An 18637-nucleotide genomic window follows, 5' to 3' on the forward strand; every position below is an offset into this window, starting at 1 on the left:
ACCGACTCAAAACCAATTGGAACCGGTTTAGTTTTGTCGGAAATTCCAAGACCTTTTCAAAGACCCCAAACATGACCCCATTCGCTTGATAAATGCGCTCTATAGGGACTTTTTAACCTTTGACCTTGAAAAACCGTTACAGTAGAACCCCGCTATAGGCCATCGCTCTATAGTCCAAGATTTATCTACCGTTAATTTCAAAACACTGAATTTAAGTTAGGTTATGTTTTTTAGTACGCGACATGCAATGTTGTCATAATTATTTTTTATATTTTTGGCAAAAAAATGTGTTAAATGTTACATATTTTTGTTGATTTTTCACAAGTAATTTTCTGTCAATCCAAAAATATTCTTAAAAAATTACGAAAGAAAAATGTTTTTTGGTGTGTGTCCCGGCTTACTGTTTTATTTTAAATGTATTTTTGTTCCTAATTTTTTCCTAATTGGAATAAAAAAAATTAAATATCAACGAAAATGTGAATGCACGTGCAGTAATCTTATTGAGTCGAGACACATATTACAAACCCTAGTTGTTTCTACACGGTAAAAAATTTCGGCATATATTTGTTCCAAAAATTAACTCGTCCACGGACACCATAATTTTTGGCAAAATCTTGTTCATTTTACGAGACTCAAAAAGATAATCAATATTAGTAACGAATTTGTTCTAAAATGTAGCTCGTCCACGGACACCATAATTTTTGAAATAAATTTGTACCTTCTAGGAGAAACAAAAAGATACCCAATATTTGTAACAAATTTGTTCCAAAAAATTAACCAAATTAGCTCGTCTAGTATAAAATCGTATCCCTCCTCTAACACTCAGTCAGCCTTTACCAACGAAGCGAGGAGGACGCTAAATCTAGCAATTTTCGTGCTACATGGTTTGACTTTTTTAATTCGAGATTCCCTTCCCCTCCTGCTGACATCACTCGCATATGATTTTGTCATGCACGCGTCTGTATAACACACTCTTAAGTTGATTTTTATTTGATGTTCCTTATGAACTTTCGCCACCGCAATCCATCTCGACTGAAGTATAGGCCTTAACTGTAAGACAAAATCTTTTACACGAATTGGTTCCCGACAATGAAAACAAAAAGATTCCCCATATAAGTAACAATTTCGTTCCAAAAATTATCTCGTCTACGGACACCGAAAATTTTTGGAACAAATATGTTACAGATGTAGAAATAATATTGTTATAAAAAATGTACGAATTTGTTCCTGACATTGGGAACAAAACAGCCGAGTGCAACAAATTCTATTCTAACTTTCAAGAACAAATTTGTTTAAAACGAAATCAACTCAAATTTGTAGACATTCCACTGTATCAAAACGGTTCCAAAATTCACAAAGTTGCAAAAACTCCTGAATTTGTTAACTTCTTCTTTTTTTATTTTTTCTCATTTTCTTCTTTTTTTTTAATTTTTTTTTTTACAAGTGTAAAAGGGATGACCCTATTTTTGTGAATAAATATATATTATTATTATTATCAAAAAATAGTCTAATAAAATTGTAACTATATTTCGTAACAAAACTGTAAAGAAAACTTTTTGGAACAAACAAATATCTTCTCTAGGTACAAATTTATTCCAAAAAAAATTGTTCCAAGGAAAACTTGTTTTGTCCACCGTGTACCGTAAATTACATTAGACTCTATCTCAATCTGGCATATGGGGCAAAATGTCATCCAAATTATCGAGAGATTTGGGCATCAAAGTAATTGTAAATTCCACAAAAAGCGCTCAATTATAAAGAATCACGATAAAACAAGATGAGTGAATTAGAGTAAATTTGCTTCAAAATCAAATGCGAAAATTGTCAAGAAATTTTTTCGCCCGAATAAAAGAGACCCAATTAGCGAGAGTCTACTGTAGTGTCATTTTCTCTTTGAATTTCTCCTAAGAACTTTTTTGGTCAATAATAATTGCCTGATTCTAAGAAATATGCAAAAAATTAGAGTTTTACCACATAGTTGTTAACCAGGCTTATTTTCTTCTGTGTGTCTCGGCTAAAAAATTTCTCTGGTTCGTTGGCTAAAAAGCACATGACAATGCCTCTCCGATTTGGATTAAAAGGATTTTTAAATCAACAACAGAATAACTAATTTGACCAAAAACCAGATTAAAAACACAATCTTTATTAGATATTTTATAATTTTTCATAGATTTTGTATCACTTGTAGAGATTTTGCATTAAAAACCAAGAAAGACACACAATGATTAGGAATGCACGGGAGTTAGGGCGCTGGAGGAGGATATACGTTCAATGAACAGGGTTTTAGTATCGCTTCTTGGGCGGTTGGGGCTTAGGTTTATTGTGAAGCATTGTTGCACATTTGGGGATGTGTCGATTGGCTGCGGCTTCATTGAAGCGCCTGTTGCAGTGGGGACATTGGATGTAGTCAGGATTCTCAGAACGCGGAGGCGGAGGCAGATCAGACAATTTGCCTCCTTTGGCCAAGTGAGCCTGCATTTGTTTCGCCGCACGAATTGTCTCAATAAACTCTTCATGCTTCCTCCTCCAGTTGCTCTTCTTCCCAGCAGATGCCGCATTGCTGCTGGCCTGTGCCTTTGGAGCCACAGCAGCGGCTGCCCTAGTACCCCTAGGGCCCTTTTTCAGGACAAACTTCTCAGCTTCAGTACCCTGGAAATGCAAGATATCAAATATCAGTATGAAATTTTTAATTAACATTGCTTAATTTTAATTAAAATATTCATTTTCCTACTGTCATTGCAGTCTTATTTTAATTTTTTTTTCTATTTTCAAACGTTGTAAAAGAGAGACGAAACCTATTTATTTGAATATAAATATTAATAAAATTAATTATTTAAGCTTAGAATTGTTCAATCGAATTTAAAATCTAATTTTCTAAAAAATCTTAAAATGCCGAAAGGAAAATGCTAAACTTGAGGTCAAAAATATCTCTAATTCTCTTCAATTTTAAAGTTAATCAGTAATGGGTATAATTAATACAAATTTGACCAAAACTATAATATTTGCTGAAATAAACGTTTTTTCTTCAATTTTCCTCCTTCTCTCTCCTCATATGTTACCTATTCTCTTCAAATTCGCTAAAAATGATAGGTTTCTATAATTTTTCTCAAAACCCCTGGCGGTTTTGGTCAGTTTTGGATATGTTTTGAAGGTAGTCCAGCTGAACGTTGCTTCTTTCGGCACTATCATCGGAAAAATTACCTTCTTGAATAATTCAAGGCCAAAGTTTAATCTGCTTAATCACTTTGTCAAGTAATTTAATTTTTAATTAATATAAAATACGTATAGTTTTTTAATAACGAGTTTGTCTTCCCAATTATTTAATTTTAGCTAAGACTTCTCAATCTCTGGAATATTAAGATTTTAACTATAAGATATCTTAAGTTCCAATAGCCACTTTACTTCTATTTATTATGAATTATGTTTTCATTTTTTAACCGCCTTGTTGTTGGTTATTTAATTTTGTGTTGATCAGTAATATTTTTTGAAAGAAAATTTTGAAAAGTGTTACTAAAATCTCGTTTGGAAGGCTTCTTTAAACAGCAACAAATGATTCCCTCTATTCTAACAAAGAAAGTTTCAAGTTTTAACTTGAATATTTTAATGTAAAAATTAATGATTTCCTATTACGAGTTAAATTTATAATAGTATTTTATTGTTAAAAACTCTAGTAATATAATAATTTTTAGCTTAAAAGATTTGAATTTAAAAGGTTCTCGCAATCATCTTTAAATAAAATAAAATCTGAAGAAGTTTGTCATTTCCATTTTAGCCTTATTATTGTAAAGTTTGATACGTTTTGCCGGTTTTAGCTTTAGGGTTAAAAAAAATGTAGCATGCTTCTGTCACACCTTTAGATCATGAGAATTTCATGAAATCAAAATTCCCATTCGTTCATATTCTTCTTTTTTTAAACATCATTACAAATTAAATTGCGTTGAAACGAATTTTATGAATGCGAAAGAATGTGATTGATATTTACGTAAAACATTTGAGAATGAAAAAATGTAAATTTTTGATTTTAATGGAATTTTCGTGATCTAAATGGTGTTTCGGAGCCATCAATTTCGATTTTTATTTGTCAGAAAGAGACAACTGCATATGATTTTCGTTTGAAAGAGTAAGAGATAAAATTTAAATTGATAGAATTTTACTAAATTAAAAAGGTGTAAGTGCACCATTACCATATTCAATTCACTGTGCAACAATTTTAAACTCTTTTTTGTCCCTGGGTTCTCATGCTATCTTTTCTATTGCTAGGGTCAAATGATTTACGAACTTTACGAAAATACTTATCATTTTGATTTCATTTTGTTTTTGCGCCTGGAATCTAGGCAAAACCGTTTTTGCCGTTTTTCGATACTTGGGTGCCTATATCTTCGATTCTGCTGAACCGATTTATTTCTTAATATGGGAACATTTGTTCTCCTTTAGATGCCCGAAAATCCTTTGGACAGATGGAGTTCGTACAAATGACACCAGGGGCGCTGTAGTCTCATATACAGTAGACTCTCGCTAATTCGGCTCTTTTAAAATCGGGCTCATCGGGCTACTTTTTAATTCGGGCAGCAGTTACATTTAAAAAAAGTTTGTTGTCATTTTTCAAGTTTGGTTACTCTTGTTAAATGAAGCAAATATGTTCAAAATTTCAATGGTTTTCTTAGTTATGATGTTTTTTTTGCATTATTAAGGGTTTTTTGTGGAATTTAAGTTAAATATCGGTATGTAAACTTGACAAAAAGTATGTAAATAAACAAAAAGCCGTTGCATTTCAAACATCTTGACGCCCGAATTTCTCTCTAATTCGGGTGACATTTCGGTCCCAAATGCCCAAATTTGAGAGAGTCTACTGTATGTCAGAAAACATGGAAAAATTGAACTTTTTAGCAATTTTAATCAAAAATATCTCGAAAACTTGGTCTGTTCCTAACAATCTGTTTAGCGGGTATGATAGAGAATTTTATTAGCTACATTTTCTTCATCCATGTACAACTTTTCACTCAGATTGTTTTTTAACCTCGAAATTAAGGTTCAAACGAAAATCGCAATTCCAGGCGCAAAAACAAAATGAAATCAAAATGATAAGTATTTTCGTAAATCATTTGACCTTAGCAATAGAAAAAATAGCATGAGAACCCAGGGACAAAATCACTGTTGCACAGTGTTATGTAAAATCAAAACTTATTTATTTTTCTTTTGTCAAAACTTACTAGAAAATTTAATTGCTTTTAAAGTTTTAGATTAATGACGCTGGTACCCCTTTTAATTAAATCTAGTGAAATTTGAAATTCAATTAATTGAAATTTCACTTTTCATTCTTCCAAACTGAAATAAGATATAATTGTCTCTTTGTGTCTCAAATCAAAATTGAAATTTCAATTTCATTTTCAATTTTAATTGTAAATTCAAAATTGTTGGCGTGGGCACACCTTTTCAGTTTAATGAAATTCAATCGATTGAAATTTTACCTCTGACTCTTTCAAAGAAAAATTAAATATAATTGTCTTTTTGTATCAAATGAAAATTAAAATTTCAATTTCATTTTCAATTTTGAATGTGATTTTCATTTATCAGAAAGAAATAATCATATTTGACTTCAGTTTGTGTGCTCAGTTGTTATCTAAATTTGGTAAGTTACATTTAAAAGAAAGTAATAATTTTTTGAATTCTAATAGTTTAAAAAGGGATTATTGATAATTTTCGTACTAGCTCAAATCAAATGTTTTACCCAGGGGGGTGACATTACATTAGCTCTGAAAAATGCGACCGGTTTTAGTGTAAATTTTTCCCTGTTTTCGTAAACATTTCACGAGATATCTCCAAAACTACGTAGGTTGCCAATTTGGGGTTTTCGGTTGCCTATTCAATATTAAATTGGCTTTTATTTTGTATTTGTATTTTTTGCTAAATCATTCTACAGTTACAAAAAAACATATAATAAACTCAAAAGTTTTTTCGGCTCGCTAGAAACATATGGGAAGCATAGGAAACGTCATGCACCTTGTTTTACCGACCGTTTAGATTTTTTTTATTTGAAAAATAATGATCTTTTTTTATTTATTAAATTGAAAACCTACTGAAACACAATGCAAATTTCTCCTCCTGTTAAATATTGGGGGAATTTGGACACCTTTAAATTAGGGTAGCTTTAGACTTTTTTCTCCTATTTTAAAATGTAATTGGATCTTTCCATGATATGATTAAGCTTCACAAACCAATTTCGAAGCTAAGTTACATTATGATAAGGCTCAATTCCATTTTAAAATAAGAGAAAAGCCCAATATCTAAGCTACCCCACTTCCCCCTAAATGAATTTTACATAAAAAATAAAAGCTCTCTGCCTGGCCTTTAAGAAGTCTTTTAAAAAAATCCTAAGCTTTTGATCTGGCCAAGAAAATTAAAGCCGCGCAATTTTCTATTTCGCGTATTTTTTGTCATATTATACATACATAGTGCTTGTTGATTGATTCTCTTTCGTTCTAAAGAGAAAAGAGAAAAATTCTTGACAAAGACATTTCTGCAAACAATATTTCAATGGCTTTTTTGAGTTCGATGTTTCGACTCAGTAAATAACAGTCGTTCGTGGTAAATTCCATACTGAATCATTATTTGGATAGATTGCAACAAGTTCTGCAAAAGTACAAAATAACTTTACCTGAACTCGATGTTTTGTAGAATCAAAGATTTTCCGCTTCTTATTTGATATCTTGGCACAAATTGCAATATGTTTCTCGATGCGTTCTTCAGCAAAGTAGCGACCACAGATTTTGCATTCAGTTAAATCTTCTGGAGGTGGACCACTCTGCAAATCGATGACAGAGCGATTAATTTATTATACTGGACTCTTAATTAAATTTCCACGAAATGCAAATAGAATGGTTTTATGTTGGAAATGCGAGCAATTTACCATTAATTTTGCAATATTTTAAATTGGATTTGTGGGAAAATTTTAATTGAATGCACAACAGTCATTAGATTTTCTTTTAATTATTTTAAATCTATTGGAGGCATTAATTCTAACAATTCTCACCTTTTTAACCGATGGCGGCTTCTTAACAGTCGATTGTGGTTCAGTTTTTGGCAATGGTTTCTCATTCATCAATTTATTTCCATTGTCGATCTGTGATCTTGTTCCATTGATACTTTCCGTTTTATTGGTCAATTTGGATAAATTCGTTAAATTTCTCGATGGAGCACCCCCATCAGCCGTCGTGGCGGCTTTTTTCACAATCACAGGCTTCAATTTGACCGTACTAGACGTAGTAACGCCATTCCTCGGAGGAGTCACTCCATTCCCATTGTTGAGACTCAGAGATGCCAATCTGCCCACATTGGACAACTTGCCTCCGTAGTTCCCATTGCGATTGCTGTCGTTCATTGACCAACTATCCACACCATTGTCCACATCTCCACGGGATGTAGTGAACGTCTTGGTTGGCGTCTTACTGGTCGCCTTGGGACTCTGCTTCATCTGGATGGGCTGCAGTGGGTAGCTCTTATCAATCCCAATGCTTCTCTGTCGTCTCTCCTCAAACAACTGTCTCACCTTTAAACCAGATAATATTCAATTAAAATTTACTGTCGTGCTCATTTCCGGGCAATTTATCGACTTGATTTCTGCGGAGGTGTCTCTCTTTTTAACTATTCAGCGGCCCATTTAGGGCATTTGCACCTGAAAATTACTGACATTGAACTTTTACTGAACAATGAACGCTTTATGGCTAGCTGCAACTTTAGCTAACTTAAAAAGCTCATGCTTCAGTGAATTTCTGTGATTTGTGTCAAGTGAAAGTAACAATTCTTGATTTCTTCAAACACCTCTGAAACTTCTTGCAAATGTCTTTGCAAAATTTCGCTTATTACCAACTGAAAAAGTATGTTAATTACACAATTCCTCGGATACTTTGCAAATAGTCGTGTTTGTCACGATAAACAATTTTTTAATTAAAATTTAAAAGCATTTTACGTTTCTTAAGAAAACTATTTATAACTTTGCGAGAACGATTTTAACCGCTAATTGGCAATTAGATAATTCTTATTGGAAATAAGAATCACATTATTCATCATATGAGAATAAGAATTATTTTTGGGTTTGTATCAATGTTACAAAGCTTTTTACAGCTATTACTTAAAAATATTATATTTAAAAATGATCAAACAATTAGTACATAACTGTACTAAAATTAAATACATTCAGATTCAAAACTAGAAATGAAATCCATCTTTAGTATGTTTAAGATTTTCCAAACAACAGTAAAATCGTAAGTTGAATTGATAACTCATCATTGTACTAAAATTAAGGTATGGCTGTACTAAATCAACTGAGGTTAAGTGTTTGAGCCTTTTCAGAGGGTAGAATAATCATAATAGGATCGGAGGAACGTCTATTCGACAGGGAACCGCTATTGACACTTTTGTCAAAATGTTGAAAATTATTTAATATATCTAGTAAAATAAAAGTAATATAACGTTTTTCTCTGTAATATACATTTTACTATAAACAGAGATGTTCAAATTTCATATCCCAAATGGTACGGAGTAGGGTGTCATTAGGTGCTGACACGAGTTTTTAAAGTGTCAATAGACGTTCCTTTAACCCTAATATGATAAGGATATAAAGTCATCCTTGTACTAAAATATAAATTTATTTTGCACTAAATCAACGCATTTCCTTTCATGAAAATAAAGCCCAAAAATTATATAACCGTGGTTACGGTGGTTATGGTGTTTTCAAAAACAGAAAATGAAAATATTATGTTAAATCGAATTTTCTTCTAACTCTAAGGACATTACTGAATCAAATCGATTCAAGATAATACGGACGAGAATTTGCTGTTATCTTTAGTATTTGGGATTTTTCAAAGTCTTCCATAAGAACGCGTTGTAACCTCAAACTTTTATTTCTATTCTATTGCACTAAATTTAAAATATCTTCTTTTTCATAACGAAAACGAAAAACAACAAATAAATTTATATGCGACAATTCACAAAATATAGAAACAATAAGCCTTTCTGAGTTGTCAGAGACTTAAATCTAGGTTTCTTAGGTAGTCATGGTCATGGGTCTCTGGGGAATTATATGGAATGTACTAAATTCAACAAATTTTACTTGAGTTTACGGAAATCAGAAGTATTTTATCGCCAGTGCTAAAGTCCGTCTGAATATGGAACAATCATGATGGTGAAGTAAGAATATAATAGTGAATTTGCCCTGACTTTAGTACTAATAATAAAATATGGCTCTACTAAAACAAGTCAATTTTGCCCAAATACAAAATGCAACAGAAATACTCTATCCCCAATATGGAATACTTTCTGGCGAATAAATTAAATGCTAAAACTGTAAGAGGATATTTGCTCTTAATTTTAAATATGTATTGTGTACTAAATTGTTTAATTTGATCCAATTCAAATTTATCTAGCTATGTAAGTGTAATATTTTTAGTTTCAAAGTCATAATTAAAGCCAAAATGCTTAATAAAAAAATATGAACTAACGGCAACTACACGATTGAATTTTATATGCAGAACTAATGTGAAACTGTACTAAATCGTCTAAATACAATTTTAATTTTTTTAAACTAATTTAAGTTTTTATGAATATGCTATTTCAAATTCTTCAGACTTATTTCAAATTGTAGAAAAATCATTAGCTAATGAAAAGCTTTCATCTCAGTTTTTTTTAGTACAAACAATACAATGTATAATTTCGTAATAATTAAATACAATAAATATAAAAGATAATAAAATAGATGTCTGAAACCGGTAACTTTGGTATCAAGAATAGAGTGACTCTGAAATTTATTCATAGAACCGTAAATTAAATGCTATAATTTTGAATTACTAATACCAAACAAAACACTTATGGAAAATAAGTTAAAGAGGAATAAGTGTTCTAAAATAAGTACTAAAACAAAGTAACAAAAATTTGAGAAGCCTTGAGCATTAGACTTTACGATACGTACCATCATATTATGTGATGTTGGTAAATTAGTTCTAAATCTCTACTTAGTACTAAAATGAGGTCGCATCTATATATCTGTATTAAGACTTTTATGTCTTAGGATAATTTTCAAGTATCAGATAATTTTAGGGCATTTTACCTTACAAGGAGTTTTTATATTCAAATGTTTTCCAATATATGAATTTTTCTATGGGTTTGGCGGTTTTTTATTTAGTACAGAAATATTCTAAACGTAAATGAACACACTCTAAGTTTTTAATAAATAAAAGAAAACTATTTAAAATGTTTAGTGATGAATATAAGATTCCATACTACTTGTACGTTTCACATACATAAATGCGATTTTTTTCAAAAATTTAGTACAAAAGAGTAAAAGTAGAGGGAAGTGGGGCACCTTTGAAAATGGGGCACCTTTGAAATTGAGATTTTTTACCTATTTTTAAATAAAATTAAGCCTTATCGTGATATCGATATCGTGACTGTTGGATCACTTTTTGATCAAGCTTAACGGAACATAGGCAATTAACAAAACCAAAACGTTAATATATAGAAATAAAAGGGTGATTTAACGGTTGTTTAGTACAAGTGATTTGTACTAAACTTCAATAGTTGTCATAATGTTTTTTTATGACTTTATTAAGAAATACACTATTCACTAAGAAACGATAACTATTTGCAAAATTATTTAGATTCGGTGATTCTTATTCATAAGGATCAATGGATGTTTTTAGAACCAATAAGTGTTTATTGCAGAATTTTACTTTGAACCAGGCAGACTTGAGTAATTTGCATAGTTCAAAAATACACAAAACACTTATTAGAGAGAACTTTTAGAAAGATTCAGTGATGGATACTTCATTAAACATGGTGCTTGAATGATAAAGCAAAGAATCAATAGTAAATCTCAATATAAGAATATTCTGTGTCTATAACATTATTATGGGGAAAGAGCGCCTGATCAAACATTTAGATTTTTTGACCATTTGGCAAACGAAATTGAAAATTAATGGAAATTCCAGTTGTATCTATTCTCTGCAAATTCCAAATCACTTCTTCAGAATGTTCTTCTTTTTTTTGGGAGCCTTCTCGAGAGATATTCATAAGCTCTTTGCCAATTCAAATTCGACAAATGTTTATTGTCTCAGTGAGTGCGAGAAATCAATCGTGAGTGCCATTGAATTCCCCCTTTCTCAGTTTATTCTTCTCTGGTAATATATCGGAAAAAATTCCATAACGATTTCTCTCATTTTTTCTCCTATAGCTCCTATTTTTAGGCATTGTCTCTTGACACAGAACCATCAACCGTCAACTTGAACTATTGAACGTCGTTTGACCAGAATTGACATTGATCCACATTAATAAATTTGATGGGGGAGGTTTTATGGAATTGGGTGGAATTTTGAAGAGCCTACCCCCTTACCTTTCCGGGTGTGCAACTTGTGTCCAATTCCATTCCACTGGAGCCATTATTGTTAATGCTATTGTTATTATTGATTATTGTCGGTGCGCTGCTCATTTCCAATTTTCGCTGAATTCTCTCCTGCTGCTGTCTCTGTTGGAAACGCATCTGGAAAATATAATTGGAAATTCTTTTAGATACATTCTCAATCAATCTTTCGTTAATCAAAGATTTGAATGAAATAAAAAGTAATTTTCGCACAGAAATTCAAGCAATTCAACTGTAAATACTTTTTTTTGAATGAAAATATTTACAAAATAATCCAAATACATCCTGTAAATTCGTCTATCCACTGATATGATTTTCCACGTTCTGACTAACTTGACGAGTGAGTTTAACGGTTATTTGGTGAGTGTTTACAAGTATTTTTCCGCTCAGTGTTCCTTATCCATGAGATCTGAATTTAAGCCTATTGATTCTCCAAATACCTAATGCAATATTTCATTTACATTTCTATTTCTGTGCGTGGGGTACAATACTTATGGAAAATTAATTGTTACAAATGTCATGCATAAGGTCACACAGAGATCATTTGCAAAACTATTTTGTTATTGCAATTCACGTTCCGAGGTGCACCATTCAGCAAGATGTGACCAAAAATCATATTCAACGGAAAATTCATTTTGAAATTATTCTTAAATTTCTGTAAAATTTCCAATCACCAGCCTATGGAAAAGCTGCTTATTGATGTTTTTCATTGAGAATTTTCTCACACTAATTAAAGTTTAATACTATTTGGTGTAGGTGTTGTCGTGACGTCAGGAATGTCGTGTTTTCCTCCTCTCACGCAACTTTCCATCGAGATCTGAACCACGTGGCTTGGCCTGAAAATTCCAAAAGGATGGCCAGCAATAACAAGAAAATCAGGGCTTTTTTGCGTCCTCTCCAATTGGTGTTCTTACCATTGAAAAAGGCAAAGAAGTGAACAAGAAACTATAAGAGGCAGAGAAATTTGAATTTTCATTCCGTGACATCTCTGAGTCATTGACGCAAGACCTTTTTTGGAGATTGCCAGTGAGTCATATAATGATTAAATGCTGCCCACGTTTCGCTTGTAATAATTTTTTTCTGCTCATTTTGATCATTTCTATTTCATCTTTCACTCTTTTTATATCCACACGCCAATATAAACCGATAAAACGTTCAGATAGAGTCAACTAAAAGCAAAAAGACATCGCTAAATGTTTCTATTTTATGCAATTTAATTAATAATAATTTATTCTGACTGTTTTTTGCGCGATTTTAATCACTATTCCCTGCTTTAGAAACATTAAAAAGCAGGGAGTAATTCTCTGTTGAATATTATTCTCTATGGGCTATCTCACGCTCTCTATCTGTCGCATTTGAGGGACATAGAGCATAGAAAAATGATTTTATGTCATAGTTCTTGGTACAACATGCAAGAGAATTTATTGATTGATGATTTATTCTACGGAATTAAAATGAGACAAAATAATGATAGAAAGCTTCACATGTGACAGCAAGTCAGGTAATAATTCTTTCGCCATGTAGAATAATTTTAATGATTTTATTAGAACTAATATCCTAAGACGTTTTTTACTGACTGTCTGTGATGTGATTTGCTGTCTGAACCACGCATTTCACGACAGTGGAGGCGATTGGTGCAAAACGACTTGCAAAATATATTTTTGTTGACCGCAACAATGTTTCTTTTGATCGGTTAGATTAAAAATCTTGCGGCAGTTTTCGTTATTTCATAAACAAAATGTGAACTAAACTCGAATTAAATTAGTAATTATGAAATTCTGAAACTTTGATTTAAGAAAGTTATTTTAAAAAATTGACAATGGCACAATTTTAATAAAATATCTTCATCTGTAAAAAACTATAAGGGTTTTTGATGATTGCCTACATATTAAAGATTGGTAACAGTTGTCAGCGCCACTTGTGGGAAAAAAAACAGTGCCCTCTCGTGGAAAGAACATTTTCAGTATTAGCGTATCAGTGACCTATCGGTAATTTGGGCTTTTGACTTTGAATCCTTATTTATAGAATTAAGAACGAAAGCTATATTTAAAAAGGGTCCGGTCAAGATTCCGAAAGTCAAAATCCCGATAGCCAAAATCATGAACGCTAAAATTCCAAAAAGGTTAAAGTCCCAAAGGCAAAATTCTTGATTTGACAAAATCGCGAATGGATTAAAAACCAGAAAATCCAAAAACCGAAAAGTCAAAATCTGGAAAAGCCAAATTCCCGAATTCCCAAAAGTATAGCTGCTGGGCACTATTGCATATGCGTTTGCTGAAAGCAAAGTGAAATTTTTTGTGTTTTGAAAAATTGTTCTACGCATCATCCTTCGTATAATTTCGTTCCTTTCAGGATTTTAACCATTCGAGATTTAGGCTTTCGAGATTTTTGCTTTTCGAGATTTAAACCCATTCGGGATATCGATTCATTTGGGATCTTGTCTCTTCGGGATTTTGGGTTTCGGGTTTTCGGCTTTTGGAATTTTGGTCGGCACGGATTTAATAAACATCAAATTAATCAAAGTTTAATTTCCAAATGTTCAGTGTAGTCACAAAGTTTCAAAATTATGAAAAAATGTTGCTTTAAGTCGGAATAAACAATTGAATCTCAAATAGGAAGATCAGTAAAACCAGACCAAGATTTCCTAAGACTTAATTGTATTTAGAGATACTGCATCTTTTCCAACTATTGTTTATTTGTATATTGACACGAGTAATATCTCGCTTGTTAAAGAAAAGTTTGTTAAACATTTCAAATCGTTTTCTGAAGTATATTTTAAAATTTAGAAAAAATAAAGACATAGATATTTTGTCTAAGGTTTAAGTTTGGCACCGGGTAAAGGGCCTCAGAATTAAGGCTTTAATTAACATTCAGGTATAGGCATTATGTTAGGCCATGTCGGTGAGATACAAATCGGTAAAATCTTATTTAAAAGGTAGGATCTGAATTCGTCCTAAAAGTTAGGTATAACAGTTAGGGATAATTCCAGGCTTTCAAATTTTTTTTAGGTTCGGCGGAATTATATTACTATCGCCCTATCATTTGATATTCGAGTACAGAAGACAAAACGTACCACAAAAGAAAGATTGAAAGACGAAATATACCGAGCATGAAACGTTAAAAAAGGGAGTAGGGGAAAGTGCCCATGCTTGATACCATTGGAAGCATTGTAATGACTAAATTATTCCTATGTTTCTCAATAAACGTGACTCCGCAATATATTTTAAAAACTGGCCACTATCCCATAGTTTTTAAAATATGGTTGCGATGAGTCACATATATATTATGAAACATAGAAAATTTAGTCATTATGAAGCTTTCAATAGTATCAAGCATGGGCACTTTCCCCTATAAGTTTTTATCTTGAGAATCAGGAAGATAAACTCCTTCCGGGTGGGTGCGTCAGGGATGGTTATTCATTCAGAACAAAAAAAAGACGGATATTTTTGCTAAATAAGTTTTTAGGTTTTTACTGATCAATTTCGTTATTTTGCTTCATAACCACATCGATCATTTATTAATGACTTGCGCAGTTAATTCCCTAAAAAAAAAACACCAACTTTCGATTTTAAAAGATTTCAACAAAATTCAGAAGCTTGTCTTGAGCTCAAGCAGCTTTTTAAATAAAATGGAATAAATGTTAAGCGGTTTTCAGACTAGAGGTTTAGCCTAGTTCTCGGAGATCTCAAAATTCTAAATAGCGATCAATTTTATAACTTTTTGAGAGCCTAATATAGGTCAATCATCTTTAATAATCCAATCATAAGTTAACTTTTTCCAAAAAATCGTGATTGATAAAAAATTAGAAGTTAAGCCATATGGCTAAGAATTAGGTCTGAATCCCGTATTACAGAGTCGATCAATGTCCATCACTGTCTTCTTCTCCGTTCTTATAGAAATATTTAAAACTAGATTAATCGTGAATTATTGAAGACGAAAAATTGCAGTCTTATATGTCGAATCATAACGTTTTAAGGATCCATAATCGATTCATATAATTATAAAGGTCCTAAGGAGAATTTTGGATTTAGGGTAAGTGTGCTAAATTTCGGCATAGTTGCTTGCAAGCGTCAAAGTCTCAAGTTTGAAATGTAATATTTTATTTTATATTACAAATTGATTTTTTTTATTCTTTCTTTTGTAAGAGTGTTGCTTGGAACCTTGTAAAGAGTTTATCGTCTTTATTTACTCTAAAATCATTCTTAATACATTTTAAAATGAATAAAAATATAGATATAGCTTTGGTGCCCTATTTCGGCCACCTTCATTCTCATAGTTCCTTGCCCTTCGGGAATTCTTCCAATATCTTTTTCACGTCATCTCGTTTGTCGAAGGTACATTTTTTGTTATTCTTTTCCATTAATCTCTAGAGTACCTAAAATCTAAAAGTTTATGGAAATGTGAGGAACAAAAAAGGCGGCCGAAATTGCAAGCTGGCCGAAATTTGGCACACTTACCCTAGAATAGTAATCGAATAGTGAGGTTATTTAACACAAAGATTCTTTTTATGGACAATAAGGAATCTTTTTATGGTGCTAAATTACGTATTCGGTTGTAAATGATTCGCTATCATCAGAATTTTTTGTTTTTAAATGAAACAAAGAACGCCAAGGTTCCACTCATAGTTTCAAGAGTTCTTTGAAAGTTATGCCCTGGACACACTTACGACTAAAGTCCAGAGACGACTAAGCTCGTTCATAGCCAAGTCAGTTCCTGACACACTACAAATGAGGCTTAGCACCACAAAACATAACTTTCCTGGGTTTTTATGCAGATATTTCTACTGAAATGCACTAATACTCCTCTGAAAATGAAACTATTTGTAATATCATGTCTCAGTACACGTTCAATAATTATTGTTAATTACAATTATTTGTGAGGTGGAAGCTAACTCGCGACTTAAGCCAATTTTAGCTATTCTAGTGAATAATTCTTGTTGTTATACGTGAACTGTGAAATAAATTTAAAAGTATTTTCATTTTCAAAGGACTACTAGTGTATTTCAGTAGAAATATCTGCTTAAAAACCCACGAAAGTTATGTTTTGTGAGTGCCAGAAAATGTTAAGCCTCGTTTGTAGTGTGTCAGGAACTGACTTGGCTATGAACGAGCTTAGTCGTCTCTGGACTTTAGTCGTAAGTGTGTCCAGGACATTAGGCTAAGCATAACTTCTTCACTTTGTTAGTTTTTCCCTTTGGTAAATTTATGAAACTTTATAAATAGCCGATTAGATGGTAGATTTACGGATACACAACACACCCTCTGAAAATAAGCTTCTGTTATTTATGGAAATTTGGAGTCTAACCTCTCATGATTACAAGTTAAAGTTTTCTTCAATACACTTTCATTAGAAGGGTTATAATAATAATAATCTGGGGCAATTTTGGACTATTTTGTAGTTGAAATACTTAAGTTCCCCTCAGAATAAATATTAAGAAAACCTCAACCTTATTCCTTTTCTGACCAATTTAGCCCCTGTCTCCCTATCAAATGAATATACTTGATAACTTGAAACGTAAAAGTAACACTTAGAATGCTCTTGCTTTGCATTATGGTGTTGCATTTGTAATGTTTTTTAGAATGGTCACAAGTGGTACTAAAGTGGCCATAAGTGGTACCTCGACCGTAGCTTAAAAAAATGCTGTTCGAAGACCCTCAAAATCGTGGCATTACTTTTAAGACAACCGCGAATTATCTCCTTCTCATTTAAAGTATCACTCGAATAGTTTTTTGCCTTTTCCGCGAGATTACTGAACCCGTGAACCACCCAAGTGTCTGATTGATTTAATGAGAACTGAATTAGCACTAAAATTCGATGGTGAGATTATCAAAAAGCCCACCATATGCGAAAAGAACAGATAAAAATCCAAGTCTGGGCGAAATAGTCCCACGCAATGTCTTATTAAAAATACACATTTTTTGCAGTGATCACAGTGAGATAATAATTTATATCTGGCCTAAAAGTTCCTCCACATCATTACTAAAATTTAACTAATACTTTGCCAAAATTCTTTTGACTTTTTAGCAAAAGTTTGAGAATGAGAAAGTCATGAATATCCCACCTGCATTTGTGTGAGCCTTGAGGTGTTATTGCCTTGACTTGCCATTTCCAGACTCTTTCAATACCAAAAAATACTAAATTTCTGTTGTATTCTGCGTGAGAGAGAGATGGAGAGAAAATTTTGGGTGTTGGTTCTAGAATTGTTCTTGACTATAGGTGGTTAGAGCTATAAACTTTCTGGGAATGTTTCCTGAATCAACATACAATTGTTGGCGGTGAGTAACAAAAGTTTTCCCCGGCTTTTTGCAATGCTTCGATTCATTGACCGATTTTTCTTACTTTTTTTTTACTATCTCAATATAAATAATAAATTGTCCGTTGATTTTGAAATCAAACACTATTAGGAATTCTTTGGAAAAGTACAATGATCTATGGCTATGGCATTAATTTTAAATGATGTTTTCTCTGAATCTTTCAAAGGTTTAACTAAACAGAAATCCAACCAGGGGAAAATTCCTCTGGGAAATTCACATGAATGTTTGGATAAAATCTACACGTGAGAGGGCAAAAGGAATGGTGCAGGGCAAAAACATTGATTTGTAAGGAAAACATTGGAAATTTGACTATGTTTGTATGAAATTTACTATATATATGTCGCTATTTATGTTGCTACAGCAACAACAATGTACCAAACAATTTTCTCTCTGTCTCTCTTGCGGCACTAAACTTTCAATTATTAATGAAACTGGCGCTAACGTGCACACACCCACTAATAAAAAAAGATATGTGTATTACAATAATGTTAGAAAAATTGTTTTGTTGGGAGAAAATTGAGTGCGACAAAACAAGACGAAACACACGCCAAGGAAGGCAACAACCAACTGAAGTGCCGGAGTCAGAGTTTCATCCAATATAGTGCTTGTTGTTGTCCATGTCGCACAAGTCTCCACTATTTATTATGTACATTATGTTAGCAATGTATTCACTATAGTTACAATCTCCACATTCGCGTGTATTTTGGAGGCAGGCAATAAGAATGGCAATTCCGGGCACGGTGAATCGCAAGGCGCTTATAGGAGTGTCCAGAAGAGCTCTCGCAAATTGCTATTGAATTTAATTACAGAATTATACCATATTTGGATGCTCGAAGAAGTAAACAGAGCGATATGCATAATCCATCTATTTAAAGCCTTTTGTACTTGAAGTAGAAGTCAAACGGTATGAGAT

At 32.3% G+C, this 18637-nt stretch overlaps 1 protein-coding gene across 6 annotated transcripts; it reads right to left on the reverse strand.

Moving 5' to 3' along the window:
- Positions 1-2122: 2122 nt before the first annotated feature.
- Positions 2123-18409, reverse strand: LOC129798343 (probable serine/threonine-protein kinase DDB_G0282963). 6 transcript variants are annotated; one of them, XM_055841453.1, is made up of 6 exons: positions 18055-18409; positions 17472-17562; positions 11384-11530; positions 7031-7546; positions 6656-6802; positions 2123-2649 (listed from the first exon to the last, which is right to left on the reverse strand). In XM_055841453.1, the coding sequence occupies exons 2-6, from the start codon at positions 17514-17516 to the stop codon at positions 2284-2286; spliced, it is 1221 nt and encodes a 406-aa protein (XP_055697428.1). In that variant the 5' UTR covers positions 17517-17562; positions 18055-18409; the 3' UTR covers positions 2123-2283. The 6 variants fall into 6 exon arrangements, with proteins under 6 accessions (XP_055697428.1, XP_055697427.1, XP_055697429.1 ...); XM_055841452.1 differs by having other exon boundaries at positions 18100-18314; XM_055841454.1 differs by having other exon boundaries at positions 17472-17525; positions 18100-18308.
- Positions 18410-18637: the final 228 nt, after the last annotated feature.

Source organism: Phlebotomus papatasi, chromosome 1, assembly GCF_024763615.1.
Source record: "Phlebotomus papatasi isolate M1 chromosome 1, Ppap_2.1, whole genome shotgun sequence".
Classification (NCBI taxonomy): domain Eukaryota; kingdom Metazoa; phylum Arthropoda; class Insecta; order Diptera; family Psychodidae; genus Phlebotomus; species Phlebotomus papatasi.

Coding starts and splice junctions, on each gene's coding strand:
- LOC129798343 (XM_055841453.1), bottom strand. CDS start 17,516: ATGGCAAGTCAAGGCAATAACACCTCAAGGCTCACACAAATGCAG. Junction 7,547..11,383: donor CAAGTTGCACACCCGGAAAG/GTAAGGGGGTAG, acceptor TCTGGTTTAAAG/GTGAGACAGTTGTTTGAGGA. Junction 2,650..6,655: donor CTACAAAACATCGAGTTCAG/GTAAAGTTATTT, acceptor TTGCATTTCCAG/GGTACTGAAGCTGAGAAGTT.